Source organism: Ipomoea nil, unplaced genomic scaffold (genome assembly GCF_001879475.1).
Source record: "Ipomoea nil cultivar Tokyo-kokei standard unplaced genomic scaffold, Asagao_1.1 scaffold2382, whole genome shotgun sequence".
NCBI lineage: Eukaryota > Viridiplantae > Streptophyta > Magnoliopsida > Solanales > Convolvulaceae > Ipomoea > Ipomoea nil.
This window is the reverse complement of record NW_017618810.1, coordinates 39,133-55,109: the sequence shown is the minus strand read 5'-3', so window position 1 is coordinate 55,109 and position 15,977 is coordinate 39,133. Positions and strand designations below refer to the sequence as shown.

General features: G+C 37.4%; 2 protein-coding genes across 2 annotated transcripts; both read left to right on the top strand.

Annotated features, from left to right (window-relative positions):
• The first annotated feature begins 4,040 nt into the window (after positions 1-4,040).
• LOC109152110 (uncharacterized mitochondrial protein AtMg00860-like) lies at positions 4,041-4,418 on the top strand. The gene has a single exon (XM_019299687.1). It carries the CDS (start codon positions 4,041-4,043, stop codon positions 4,416-4,418), a length of 378 nt encoding a protein of 125 aa, XP_019155232.1.
• Positions 4,419-13,004: 8,586 nt separating this feature from the next.
• Positions 13,005-13,673, top strand: LOC109152108. The gene has a single exon (XM_019299686.1). The coding sequence runs from the start codon at positions 13,005-13,007 to the stop codon at positions 13,671-13,673; it is 669 nt and encodes a 222-aa protein (XP_019155231.1).
• The last annotated feature ends 2,304 nt before the right edge of the window (positions 13,674-15,977 follow it).

Genomic DNA, 15,977 nt, shown 5'->3' with positions numbered 1-15,977 from the left:
CGGCATGACTGTGCAGCTGTGAGTCAATTCTGACGATGCTTTCGGCAGAGGTGATGATTGAGATGTAGGAGACGAGCCACCGCTACTAGGGTTCCTTTTTGGGGAGTCATACTCTTGCTGCCAACAGTTTCCCTCTTCGAAGATGATCCCTTGTCATATGCAGCTTTCCATGACTTGGTGGAGTTGCTTTCAATCCTTCGAACGATGTTACGAACCATGTTCTCGGTCTCGTTCAGTTGCACCCCTATGTTCCTCACTCGGCTCTGAGTCATTGCTCCTTCCACATTTTGGCTATCGCCGGAACCGGCCACAAGTGATGCCTTGGAGCGGGTAGCTTGAGCATAGGTCATCTTAGAGGAGGGATTTCTTGATGCAATTTGGATTCCTTCCTTGTAGAGCTCGTGAATCAATAGTGAAGAAATGAGAGGCAGAGTAGTCCCCTGGGCGTGCCAAAATCTGTAAACACAAAAAAGTAAACTTTGTATGTATTCACAAAATTCCGTGTACAACGTGTGTATAATTCAATGCAGGTACAAATCTCTGTCTAGTCCTCTGATTCTTCACTGACGTGATCTATGGAAGCACCTTCGGGATTCAAATAGCGTAGCCTCCGGGATTCAATTGGCGCGTGCCTCTGGGATTCAAGTGGCGTAGCTTCCGGGATTTAAGTGGCGTGACTTCCAAGAATGAGCGTCAAGAATTTAGAAGTAATCAACCCTGCAATGGATTCAAATGCCTGCAAAATTGACAAAAATGCCTTCAAATCTTCAAGCGTTCTTCAATGCCTTCAAGCTCTTCAAATGCTCTCAACTCTTAATTCTTCAAGTTCTTCATGCTTTCAAGTGTGTTTTGGAATGAAATGAAGGCTCTATTTATACTAGAAGCCTAACCAACATTCCTCAACAAACTCCCCATTTAATTAATTAATTAATTAATCATTTTAGAAAATGAACCTTGCCCAGAATCAAGTCCAGGTTCATTATCGTATAATCTAATTCAAATTCAAACTAAATTACAATTATCTAATTCAAATATAATAAAATTAATATTATATTTAAATTAAAATTATAACTTAAATTCAAATATGAAATGGGCTTGGGCCAATTAATTAATTAATTCAATAGCCCAAATCAAATTCTAATCAGGCTAATTAAATTAAATTAATTCATATGATCCAATTAATTAAATTGGCCCAACATTTAACCTCAACGTCGGTCCACCGACCATATATCAATCCATTTGTTGGATTCAAATTTCCTGTGTCTACAATGCCTTAGAGGAGATCATAGCTAAGAAAATAGGTTTTGTTGAGACATGGGTTACCTCTTAGCCTTAGTTGATTTCCTTGGCTATGAAGGGTCTTTCTCTAAGTCTTTCTTCTTTCTTGATTTCTCCTAGGGGAATTCTTGGAATTCCTTGTGTGGTGAGAGATTATTGTGGTGGGGGTTCTAGGTGCCTCCTATGTCCCCTATTTATATATCTAAGAGTCCTAATTAGGCCCAATTACTAAAGGCTTGCTAAACTTCTATTCCTTTTAGGACTAGGGGTTGGGTTTAGAGATAAGGGCCACGGACAATGGTGTGCCTTTTCCTAATTAATTATTGTAATTTAATTCTTTCTTTGGATAATTGGTTAAGTGATTAATTGGGTTTAGGGGTCGTGAACACGGGGTGTTACAGAGATTATGGAGTTGCTAAGATTCAACAGACCACCACCACCTCTAGGGAACCATCTTCAGTTCAAGGACAGGCTCACCAGACTCAGTTTAGCCCTGGAGAAAGAAGTGCTGAGCCTGGGAGGAGGCAAGGGAAAGAACCTGCCATGGAGGGGCCAACTGAAGTAGAGCGAGGTCTCTGATGAGGAGGAGGGACTGGGTGAGAACTTCATGGCTCAACCTAGGAACCCTATGGCAGCAGACAGACCCTGGGGGCCAAGAAGAGTGCCATTTTGAAGCTAGGCCAAAACAGAACAACCCTGGAGGAGATCAGATGATGAGGTATAAATATGAATTCCCCTTGTTTGATTATGATAACCCTAGACTTTGGGTGATAAGGTGTGAGAGATTCTTTATGCTTGCTAGAATTCCCAGGGATGAGATTATGCATGTTTTGTGTGTTAATTTAACTGGCAAGGTTTCTATGTGGTATGAAGCATATTTGAATGGATTGAGGGAAGGATTCCAATGGACTGAATTTGCTAGAATCTGTTTGTAAAAGACTTTGTGAAAGTAATGCTGATGTGATGGAAGAGTTCTCTAGTTTCAAACAATGGGGAAATGTGGTTGATTTCTCTGATAAATATGAAGAATACAAAGGGCTTTTGCTACAACATTACCCTACTTTATCTGAACAATTCTTTCTAGACAGTTTTGTGGTGAGGCTTAAGCAGCAGTTGAGGTGTTTTGTGAGAACTTCTAGACCTGCTAACTTGGAAGAGGCTACGTGGTTAGCAAGGCTGTTTGAGAGAGGATTGAAAGGGAGTGAAACCCAGAAAACAAGCACCTACTCTAACCAAAAAGCTACCCAAAATAACCAGAGAACCCAATCTTTTACCCAAACCTATAATTCCAGACCTAAGGAGCCTAATAGAACCCAGTTAGCCAGAATTCACCCAAAACTTCTGCCTCTAATACCTTATAATCTAATGCCAGAATACCTGAGGTCAGTAGTTTAGAGAACAGCTCAGAGAACAAAAAAGGTGTTTCAGGTGTTTTGAGTCTTGGAGTCCTGGACACAAGTGTAGAAGCCCACCTTTAACATAATAGAAGGAACTGAATCCAGGACAATGAAGAGGAATTCAGTGGTGTTGTTGAAGAAGAAAATGAGCCTCAAAGATCAACAGAAGAAGAGGAAGTGGAGGTTACATTGAATGCAGTTATTGGAGGAGAGGGAATTAACACCATCAAGTTGTTAGACTTGATTGGTAAGCAGGCAGTGACTATAATGGTGGATTGTGGAAGTACTCACAGCTTTGTGGACCCTAGGATACTTGAACAGATTGGGAAACTGGCTACTAAGGCTGAAATTCTCCATGTTACTGTGGCTAATGGAGAGAAATTAGAATGTGATTCTGTGTGTAATGCCTTGGAATGGCAAGTGCAGAAGGAGAAGTTTAAAAAGGACTTAAGAGTTCATAAGCTGGGGGGGGGGGTGTGACATAGTCCTGGGAATGGATTGGATTGACACTTATGCACCCATCCAGTTACACACTAGACCACCAGGAATTTCATTCCACAAGGAGGGGAAGAGAGTTTGGCTTAAGGGCTTAACCAAAAACATTGTTCTGTAACCAGCTTCAAAGAAAGAAGTTAGAAAGTGGACAAAAGAAGGGGTTAAGGGATATATGTTGCAAGGGAAATTGCAAGGAATCAGTGGAAGTGTTCTGACTGGAGATAATTACCCTGAGTTAGATGCATTGTTAATGGAGTTTCAAGAGCTGTTTGAAGATCCCAAAACACTACCACAAAAAAGGCCTTTTGATCATGAAATTCCCTTGATGCCAGGGGCAAAACCTGTGAATTCTAAGCCCTATAGGTATTCCTTCTTACAGAAAAACACAATTGAGAAGATGGTGGATGAGATGCTCAAAGCTGGGGTAATTTCACACAGTACTTCACCTTTTGCATCACCAGTGTTATTGGTTCCAAAGAAGGACAATTCTTGGAGGTTTTGTGTAGATTATAGGGCTTTGAATGCCATAACCATAAAAAATAAGTTTCCCATACCACTTATAGAGGACTTATTTTCTGAGTTGGCAAATGCTAAGGTGTTTTCTAAGCTAGATCTGAGGGCAGGATATCACCAAGTGAGAATGAAATATGGTGAGGAACATAAGACAGCTTTCAGGACCCACCAAGGCCTATATGAATTTAATGTAATGCCTTTTGGATTAACTAATGCCCCAGCTACCTTCCAGGCTCTTATGAACCATGTGTTCATGCCACTAATCAGGAAGGTGGTCCTTGTGTTCTTTGATGACATTTTGGTGTACAGCTCCTCCCTTGCAAGCCACTGGAGCACCTGAGAGAGGTAATAGAGATCATGAAGACTAATCAGCTGATGGCCAAGCTTAGTAAATGTACTTTTGCAAGGAAGGAAGTGGAATATTTGGGACATATAATCTCTGAGAAAGGGTTACAAACTGATCCAGAAAAGTTGATTGCAGTAAAGGCATCGCCAAAACCAACCAACATCAAAGAGTTAAGAGGATTTCTAGGATTAACTGGATACTATAGGAGATTCATTAAATCCTATGGAGCTATAAGCAGACCACTCACAGACATGTTGAAGAAGAATGCTTTCCATTGGAGTATAGAATCAGAACTGACATTTGAGCAATTGACGAAGGCATTGTGCACAGCTCCAATTTTAACTCTCCCTGATTTTAGCAAGGATTTTGTGGTGGAAGCTGATGCTTGATACAAAGGAATGGGGGCAGTCCTCATGCAAGAAGGTAAACCTATAACTTATTTCAGTAAGGGATTTGGCCCAAAGCACTTAGGTTTATCCATATATGAGAAGGAGTATATGTCTATAATTAATGCAATAGACAAATGGAGATCATACTTATGTGGAAGGCACTTTATCATTCAAACTGATCATCAAAGTCTCAAGTTTTTATTAGAACAGAAAATCACCACAACAATGCAGCAAAAAGGGCTCACTAAGCTATTAGGCTTGAGTTATGAGATTCAATACAAGAAGGGTAAGGAAAATTGTGTGGCAGATGCATTATCAAGGAAAGGGAGTGACAATCAGGCTGAATTGGGAGCCATTTCAGTTGTAAGGCCATTATGGAAGGAAGATGTCCTTAAGAGTTATGAGGGTGATGAATTGGTTACCAAGATACTAACCGAGTAGTTAATCAATTCTGAGATAGAATCAGTATTTACCATTGAAGAAGGATTGATCAAACACAAAGGGAGACTCTATATTGGGGGCAATGGTGATCTGAGAAACAAGCTGTTAGATCAAATGCACAATTCCCCCATGGGAGGTCACTCTGGACAACAAGTAACTTACCACAAGCTTAAGCAGTTGTTCTACTGGAAAGGAATGAAGGGGGAAGTAATCCAAACAGTCAGAAATTGTGATGTGTGCCAAATATGTAAGGAGGAAAATGTGGCATATCCTGTCCTGATACAACCTTTATCTATTCCAGAACAGGCTTGGCAAGGAATATCCATGGATTTCATTGAGGGATTACCAAAATCACAAGGCAAGGATGTCATAATGGTTGTGGTGGACAGGTTTACTAAGTATGGACATTTCATGTCCTTGTCTCACCCTTTCACAGCTGAAACAGTGGCTGATTTATTTATGGAAAATATCTACAAACTGCATGGACTACCCCAAGACATTGTCAGTGATAGGGATAAGATTTTTGTCAGCATGTTTTGGAAGGAATTGTTCAACCAAATGCAGGTTAAATTGAGCATGTCTTCTTCATATCACCCTCAGTTAGATGGACAAACTGAGAGGGTGAATACATGTGTTGAAACTTATTTGAGGTGCATGGTATTCCATAGACCTAAGACTTTGATGAAGTGGTTACATTTAGCTGAGTATTGGTACAATACTAATTTCTACACATCGTTACAATGCTCACCATTCCAGGCTCTTTATGGATATACACCTCCTTATTTAACTTTCAAAGTGCTTACAGAAGGACGAGAACAGGATTGGTTCATGGAAAGAGCTGTGATGATAGCTATCCTCAAAGAGAACCTAACTAAGGCCCAAGCCATAATGAAGGAATAGGCTGACAGGCATAGGACTGAGAGGAGTTTGGCAGTAGGTGACTGGGCTTACTTGAAGATTCAACCTTATAAGCAGTCTTCTGTAGCTGTGAGGTCCAATCTCAAGTTGACAGCCATGTTTTATGGGCCATTTGAGGTAATTGAAAAAATTGGGCAGGTTGCATATAAGTTGAAACTTCCAGGGGAAGCTGCTATTCACCAAGTATTTCATGTGTCCTTACTAAAGAAAAGGGTGGGAGAAGGTATAGAACCTCAGACAGTTCTGCCCATCACTGATGCAAAGGGCATGATTCTCACTCAACCCATTGCTGCCATAGGAAAAAGAATGGTGAAGAGGAACAATGCAGCTGAGGTAGAAATCTTGGTGCAATGGGCCAATCTACCTAAAGAAGCTGCCACCTGGGAGAACTATCATCACATCATTAAACAATTCCCTAACTTTGATCCTTGGGGTCAAGGATCCAATGAAGAGGAGGGCAATGTTGCATCCCTTAACTTGAGACATGGAAAATTTAAGGAAGATATGGGGTTTGAATTGGAAGGGGAAGAGCTGAGATCAGAAGCTAAGGAAAATCAAAAGAGGAATGAAAGTCAAAGGACCAAAGCTGCGTCGTTTCGAGAAGAAGGAAGGATTGGCATAACTTATCCAAACGACATCGTGTGAGCTACCGTTGGGGGCCGTTTAAGTAAAGGTTCGGACGACGTTGTTTCACTCGTAGACGTTATAACCGTGGAAGAATGCTTTCATGCGACGTCGTTTTGGCCCCAGGATGGTCCGAACAGACAGCAGATGCCTCAGCGAGAAATGTGGGAGTTAGTTAGAAGTTTTTTGGATGTTTTGCAGCTACTTATGCTTTGTTTGTAAGAAGAATGATTATGTTTTTTTTTTTGGAGACCTAATTTCGGATTCAATAGAATTCCTCAACTTTCCTCTAAACCCTAAATTTCTTCTGTTCCCCTCTACCCCTTTCTACTGTTTCATTAGTTCAGAACTTGGAGGTCACGACAGCAGCGCAGAAGTCTTGGGTTTTTAAGCAGTTTTCAAAGTAATCCTCAACCAGCTCAGAAAATTCTTGATTCCTCCGTATGTCCTTCTTGGATAACATGATCACCTTCACCACTTTTTGGTTCATATCCCGAAAACTTCCCATGATTCCTTCAAGGAACCAAAGCTTAATTCTCCAATGTCAACTCCCACAGAAGTTAGGGTACTTATCACATCATTGCTTCGACTTGAATAAAAAACCTGCCACTTTTTGCTGGTGCATCCTCCCATCCAATGCAAATATAGTAGAAATATAGGGGAAATAGTGGATTCAAGAGATTAACGGATTCAAGATTCACACAAAATTGCAATTAGCAGAAAAGAAAAGGGGATTTATGGAAAAAGATTAACTCTGTTCTGTTAACAAATCTTGCACATGAATGAAATTTCAAATTGAAATTGTTCGATTGCTGGTTTGCTAATAATAGGTAGGTTATTTGCGAAACGAGTGATCACAAGTTTGATTTCAAAATAATTACCGTTAGACCAAAGGAGAGCATGAGAAGACCGTTTGATGATGAAGACTGATCCAACTATCCTGTTAACTTGTATCTAAGGTGGATTAAAATTCTTCAAAAAGGTTGAATCCTCAAGCCCAAGGCCCCTTACACTTCGTCCCGACAGAACATATATAACTTGTCATTTATACACTTGGAAGGTTGTGAGTTCCATTTGGAAGGTTGTGAGTTCGTGCCTCAGTGGATGCGTTATTGGCTCTTTGTGTTTAGTAGGTTGAGAAAGTATATGAACAGATACTACAATGTAATAGAGCTAGTAGCATTCAAAAAAAAATACACTTAAATCTTTTACAATGCTTGAGTTAATTCAATATTTGATATTAAATTTATAGGTGACAGTCCACTTAAGTTATTTTGGTCTTAATATTATTGTCGCATAATAACTCTTGGTTCTCTGTCAACAAAATCGTTTAAATATCGTTAAATACAAAGACATTTTGATCTTTATTTAATACAAAGTGGATTGACCTGCTATAATTTTGTACCGGAGTATTTTTTTTTTTTTTGAAAAAATCTATAATTGAATTTTGAAATGCATTTGTATTTAACGAAATTTAAATTATTTGTTGGTAGAGGATAAAAAATGGTCACGTCACAAAAATACTAAGACCAAAGGCAATCGTTATACCCTACACCACGACGCGCGTAGCACTGTGCACCGCGCGCCTCCCAAAACGACGTCATTTTGGGACGCGCGGTAGGAAGTTGCTGTGATTATGTATATTTGTTCACACAATTATGTATATTTGTTCATACAATTATGATATTTGTTCATATAGTTATGTACATTTTTTATACAATTATGTACATTCTTTTTATACAATTATGTACATCCGAATTAGAAAATTTGTGTGTATTATGTTAAGAGTTGATGTGTATTATGTTAAAAGTTTATGTTTATTATGTATTATGTTAGATTATGTGTATTATCTTTTAAAAAGAGTATGTATATTTTGCTATATAATTATGTACATTCATGTATACAAATATGTGTATTCTAGTATAACATTATGTACATTTTTGAACAGGGTTTTTTTTTAAAGAAAAAATAACTGCCATTCACTGGGGCGGGAAATTTTTAAAAAAAATAAAAAATTAAAACGACGTCATTTTGCATCTGGGCGCACAGTGCAACGCGCACCGTGGTGTAGGATATAAATTGCCGACCAAAAGGGATGTTCTGAAAACAAAATACTAAATGTAGATTGACACCTATAAATCTAGGACAAAAAATTAAATTAACTCACAATGCTTTATTGGTCGAATACCCATAAGGTCTTCCTAGTAGGTAGGGTTTACATATCTAATTTGATTTCAAAACTATTATATAAGAGTGAAATTTACCTTGTACACTTCTTCGGATAATGGATACGAATTTTTTTCGTCACCCAAAAAAAAGTTTAAAATTAAAAATTGAATAATAAATAACTGAATGGTCTTTGACTTAATTGGTTAGTTAGGTTGGTTTGATTCGTAAATTGTTAATTTGTTATCGACTTATAATATGGATAATATTGTTCACCCTTACAATTATCACTACCTATTAATCAAATAGATTTTTTTTTATTGTCATAAATTATTGTGAATAGACCAACTCCACCATGAGTTAATAAGGAATATATGTATTCAATAAAACAATGACACGTTCGGGAATGACATATGTATGGGTGTCTAGCATGGTTTAACAAACTAGTAATTTATATTAACATTACTAGTCGCGGGCACGCGCTTTGCACGAAACGTCATGCCCAACAATCAATTAGTATGTTCTAATTTTTAAATAATAATATATATATAATTTTTAATAATTGTTATATGACAAAATAACTAACAATACATAAATAAGTTATTTAGATACCAACATGATATACACGAATTGAATTAGGAACATTCAGGAGGACATTAGATTTGGTTTCGAGGGAGAGAATGGAGATGTTAGCTAGAATAATGTAGTGGTTTTCTAAAAAAAATGTTTAAAAAAAAAAAAGAATGGAGTGTTGGAATGATTGAGAAAAAAGAACACAAAGATCACATCAAAGCAGAGAGGAAGAAGACAAAAAAAATAATGGTAAAGTTGTTATTTTTTAAAAAAATTGAGGGCAATTAAAATGAAAAAATAAATCAAATATTAGATCAAAAAATTTCATCCATTAGATTTGAAATCAATGGTAAGCAAGGGGTGCCATTTTTTAGGGACAAAGGCAACTTCTAAATATAAGTATAGGGGAAATTATAAAAAAATATTGTTTTTGTAATTTTTTAAATGTTTAATTTTGAACTTCAAACTCTTATGTCAAAGTAAGCATTTGATGATAGAAACACCTAGTTTTAGGAGAACGTTTATGTTTAGCTAAGCGACGAACATCACAAGCTTTATTTGTAACAGATAGTCTTGGAATATCTTTGAGCAAATGCAGTTTATTCATAGGAAAATGTTCTAAACGTTGATGCCATATTTCAACTTTAGAGTTAATACCTCCAATGGTCCTTCGAGTATTAGCGATTTACCAGCTGTGATCATCCGAGTTTTAAATGACCTCCAATAGTCCTCCATGTTTTAAAAAATAATTACCCATGATCTTAATTCTTAAAAAAATCCGAGTTTAAAATGACCACGAGGACGTCCTAAAAAGGAGCACAGGTGGTTATTCTTTGAAACATGGAGAACCATTGGAGGTCATTTAAAACTTGAATGACCACAGCTGGTAAATCGATAATACTCGGAGGATCATTGGAGGTATCACTTCTTCAACTTTATTACATTGCATAACCACATTCTTATGGCTAACATCAGACTGCATTGGCGGCTTCATCATCACATACAACCATTTTTCTTGTTTAGCCAAACCAATCATCGTCCCACAAGGTTTCTGAGTCATGCACTGTCCAGAGAAAAAAAATCAAATTATAATGTGTGTGTTGGAGCAATTTGCTTACCGACACTAAATTGAACTGGAAATTCGAAATATGCATGGAATCTTTTAACCATAGGTCACTGCCAAGTCTAATACACCCCTTATGTCTAACAGCAATGCGTCTTCTAGTAGGTAGACTAACTTTATCCCCCTCAACAACATAATATTCATCAAATGACTCAATGGAACAAGTAAGATGGTCTGTAGCACCAGAATCTAATATCCAAGTAGAGTTGCATAGCGAAAGGAAATTAATGTGAAAGATAGAACACTTACATTCGTGATTTTCATTGAACTTCGGGACCAAAGAGACGACTGCTGTAGTGTTTGAGCTAGATGGTTGTCCTATCTGATTTTGAAGAACCATCATAAGCCTCTGGAACTGATTAGTGGTGACTCTAAGATCATATACATTGTTCATGACAGATGTCGCACCTAGCTTGTTGCTTAGCTTTGGATTTGTAGCCTAACACCCACCCTGGAGGATAGCCATGCTTTTTATAGCATTTGTCAATGGTATGTCCAGTCTGGAGGTTCTGAAAGGCATTGGCATAGTTGAACTCCAATTGTTTATGTTTAAGCTTGCTGCATTGATTTGTCTCTCCAATTTCTCAGCCATAACATAAATCTTATAGACTTTCTACAGAGGATATCAAGGACTAAAACATTAGACTTTAGGCTACTGTATTCATCATTTAAGCCTTGTAAGAATCGAATAACCTGATCGACATAGCGTTCCTTTCTGATTTCATTGACGAGATCGCAGGCACATCGAGGATCACATTTGCAGACCGGAAGAGGCCTCAAGGCATTCATCTCTTCCCACATTGTCCGGAATTTTGTGTAATAGTCGCTCACAGATAGATTGTTTTGTTTCAAATTGTAGATTTCGTTTTGGAGAGCATAGATCCTCTTAGCATCGCACTGCGCGAACCTTCTCCTCAAGTCGTCTCAGACGTCTCTTGCCTTGTCTAGATGCATAATGCTTTGTGCGATGGAGGAGTGCACGGACTTGAAGATCCACGACAACATCATCAGATATTGCAACACTCCATGCCGGATATTGATTGTGCTCCCTGTTTGGTGCCGAGATACTGCCATCAATAATGCACCACTTATTCTTCACCTCCAAAGACAATCCTCATAGATATGCACCACTAAAAAGTTCGGCATTCTTCTTGTATCTCAAAGGTTCTAATTTGTTTACCCTTGTTGTTTGATAAGGGAAATTAAAAAATAGTGAGCCTTCTCACGCCTGTAGATTATGATCAAGCATTTCCTTATTTTCTGGTTCTCAGGTTCTTTTTATGAGACCAAATTCTAACACAGAAACATATGATTGTCTTGATCATAATTTTTAATTTTCATGTGTATTGCAGAGTTATTATAATGTCTGTGTGTTTGAACCTATTTTGTTTTGATCGAATTGTTTGGCTTTGTAGGACATGAGACACCTTAGGTTGAAGCTGGTCCCATTTGCCTACGCTTACAAAACTGCAACAATTATAATTAGGGATGACAATTCTACTCATACTCAATGGATTTCTCGCATTTCTGTCTTTACGGGTCTTAAAATACCCGCACAATTTAAGTAATGTATGCGGGTATGAGGAAAATTTTGTATACCCTGTTAGAGATTTATATAGTAATGAGAGTTAATGGTTCAGATGAACTACCATGAAAAGCTTAAATAATATTTGGAGTTGTGGAGTTATAAATATTATTTTAATTTGGTAGAAAGTAAGTTGGGAAATATGAATGTTGCGTACAAATTGTTGTGCACAAATCGTTATTCTAACGATGGATTCGGCTGTATCAAGTTTGTTAATTTAACGAATCGGAAGATTCGGGTGAAACGAGTTGATACGTTCTTTTCAATTCGTGCTTAACGAAAGGAAGGTTTCGGATCACGTTGTTGAATTACACGAATCCTTGGATGGTTTTCCTTTCAGCCTTGCCGCATGATTTATTCCTTTCGGGCGCATGAAATTAACGAAACAAGTCATTGTACAATCTTTCGTGTTTAACATTTTGAGTGTTGGAAACGAAACAAGTTTGGCCGAATTGATTGACGATACAAATCAATAGCTTTGGTTTGCTGCATGCAATTTCGTACATATACATATATATTATTTATTTCTTTGTATGGCATGCAGGCTTGCTTACATGCATCAAAGTCATAAATAAATAAATAAATATATATATATATATATATATATATATATATATATATATATATATATATATATATATATATATATATTATGTAATTATTATTTTCCCATGCTTGATATATCAGATAAGATATATCTTATGGAAGTTAAGTTTTAAATTTAAATAATTAACTTCCATGTAACTTCTCCAAACTGCTATATTTACATCTATAAATATGTGGAGAAATGTCTGAAAAGATACATGCAATAAACTTGCATAAGACTAAGATATTTCATAGTACTGCATTTCTACAGGAAATTCTTAAACAAAGCAACTTAAAGAATTTCATCATCTTCTTGTATCCCATAAGATTAAATCTTGAACCTTGTTGCTTCAGTTGAGGGAGATTTAAAGCTTATAGGAAAGTGATTACACGCCTGAATATCCTGTTTTCCTCACTTCCCTATCATCCAACACTCCATTTCTCTAACAATCTATAAGCTTTAAAGTTCTGTTTCTGAGGAAGGATGATTTCTGGACTTCTGGACTTTGCAACCAACTTCCCTAAGTTGGAGCAGTTTGAAGGCGTGGGCTTCGGTAGGTAGCAGAAAAAGATGAAGTTCCTCCTTGCGGCTCTGAACGTGGCATACGTACTAAGTACCCCAAAGCCGGAGGAACGGGAGGATGAGACTCTTGAGGCTACTCGCCGGAGACTCAAATGGGAGAATGATGACCTTTCTTGTCGCGGCCATATTCTGAACGGTATGTCTGACACCCTCTTTGATATTTATCAGTATGAGGAATCCTCAAAGGACCTCTGGGATGTACTTGAAGCAAAGTACATATCTGAAGATGCCTCCAGTAAGAAATTCCTGGTAAGTGAATTCAATGATTATAAAATGGTGGACAATTGTCCGGTCATGGAACAATTCCATGAGATTGTCAGGATACTTGGGCAAATGAGGCAACATGATATGTATATGGATGATTCCATTGCCATAGCCAGTATCATTGATAAGTTGCCCCCTTCCTGGAAAAAGGTAGAACGTACCTTAAAGCATAAAAAGGAAGCTCTTACCATGGAACAGTTGGGGGTCGACCTTCGGGTTGGGGAGGGAATCAGACTGCAGGAAAGTAAGAATGCAGGCAGTGCAAAAGTCACCGGGGCTTCAGGTTTTGTCATCAACTATGTTGATGAAGGCAAATCAAGTGGGAACCGTAAAGGAAAAGGGAAGCCGGGAAAGGCCACAAATTCTTCAAAGTTTAAGAAGAAAGGAAAATGAAAAGGAAAGGCATCTGTATCATGCTGGGTGTGCAACGGTCCACACTTTAAAAAAGACTGTGAAATCTGGAAGAAAAGAAAGGCACAAATGGAAGGTAAAAATTCTGGTGATCATGGCCAGGGAAGTGGCCAATGGAAACAAGGTAAAATAATTAATCTTTATAAGATTTATAAAAGTCTGAATGATGGTCCAAGCCTGTACATGGGAAATGATTCCATGGTGAAAGTCAAAGGCATTGGACAAGTTGAGTTGTTGCTTACTTCGAAAGAAGTTGACACTCACAGATGTGTATCATGCCCCAGATGTTAGAAAAAATTTAGTTTCTGGCATTGTATTAAACAAGTGTGGTTTTAAACTTGTTTTTGAAGCAGATAGATTTATTTTATCCAAGGCCGGTATCTTTGTAGGCCAGGATTTCTATCAAACAATATGTTTAAGTTGAATATTAATAATATTGTTGGTTCTGTGTATTCAGTTTGTACATCTTCATTATGGCATTTTCGTTTATGTCATGTAAACTATAAACGTGTATGTGAGATGGCTAAAGATGGATTAATTCCATCCTTTGATCTGAATATGGAAAAATGCAGTGCATGCATGTTGAATAAAATAACTAGGAATCATTTTCCTAGTATAAAAAGGAATTCAATTTTACTTGAATTAATTCACAGTGACTTGTGTGATTTTTGTAGCACCCCATCTTTGGAAAATAAAAAATATATAGTCACATTCATTGATGACTATTCAAGACTCTGCTATGTGTACCTCCTGCATTTTAAGGATGAAGCCTTAGAAAAATTTAAAATATTTAAATTGGAGGTGGAATTGCAAACTAGTCAGTTAGTAAAAATATTGCCTACTAACAGAGGTGGTGAATATTATGACCCATTATTTTTCCAATCTGTTGGTATCATTCATGAGACCACAGCTCCTTATACACCACAACAAAATGGTGTAGCAGAAAGGAAAAATAGAGTACTCAAAGAAATGGTAAACTGCATGTTATCAGTTTCCGGTCTGAGTGAAGGTTTCTGGGGAGAAGCAATGCTAACTGCATGTTATATTCTCAACAGAGTTCTTAACAAAAGAAATAGGGTAACTCCCTATGAACTTTGGCACAAAAGAAAACCAAACTTGAATTACTTGAAAGTTTGGGGTTGCAGGGCCGTGGTACGGTTGCCGGAACCTAAACGGAAGGCTCTGGGAGAAAAAGGCATAGACTGTATTTTTATAGGATATGCAGAACACAGCAAAGCATACAGGTTCTATGTTATAGAACCAAATGATTTTATTTCGGTTCATACCGTAATAGAGTCCCGGGATGCTATCTTTGATGAAAATCGTTTTTCATCAATAAATAGAACTAAGGATTTAATTCCCAGTTCTAGTGGGACCAAAGTTGATGATCAAATTCATGCAAGTTCACAGGAACCTGAGCTTAGAAAAAGTAAAAGAACAAGAAAAGAAAAAACATTTGGACCAGATTTCTAAATGTACTTGATAGAAGGATCAAGGGAGTCTACAGAGACTAAAAATCTATATTATTTTAATATAGAGGATGATCCTAATACTTTTGAGGAAGCCATGAATTTTCAAGATATTGCTTTCTGGAAAGAAGCAATAAATGATGAGATGGATTCTATAATGGGGAACAATACGTGGATTTTAACTAATCCACCGAATGGTTGTAAACCAATAGGCTGCAAGTGGATTTTCAAAAAGAAAATGAAAGTTGATGATACCATTGATAAATTTAAAGCCAGACTTGTCGCACAGGGCTTTAAGCAGAAAGAAGGAGTTGACTTCTTTGACACTTATGCTCCAGTAGCAAGAATTGCTACTATTAGATTGTTAATTGCCATTTCGGCTATACACAATCTAGTGGTTCACCAAATGGATGTTAAGACTGTATTTTTAAATGGTGAATTGGAGGAGGAGGTTTACATGAAGCAACCAGAAGGTTTCGTGGTTGCAGGCCAAGAAAATAAAGTTTGCAAATTGATTAAGTCACTTTATGGCTTAAAACAAGCCCCTAAGCAATGGCATGATCGGTTTGATCAAGTGGTGCTAGCGAATGGGTACAGAATAAATCAGTCTGATAAATGCATCTACAGCAAATTTAATAACCAAGGACAAGGGGTCATTATTTGCTTATATGTAGATGACATGTTGATTTTGTTGAAAAAATAGCATTAAAATGGCATAAAATGACACATTAAGTGGCTATTTTGTGGTACAATTATCAGTGGGGTCCACTTCCAATTTGGGTCGGGTCAAAGTGGATTCGGGTTCTTCGTAGTGAGA

Coding starts and splice junctions, on each gene's coding strand:
- LOC109152110 (XM_019299687.1), top strand. CDS start 4,041: ATGAAGACTAATCAGCTGATGGCCAAGCTTAGTAAATGTACTTTTGCA.
- LOC109152108 (XM_019299686.1), top strand. CDS start 13,005: ATGAAGTTCCTCCTTGCGGCTCTGAACGTGGCATACGTACTAAGTACC.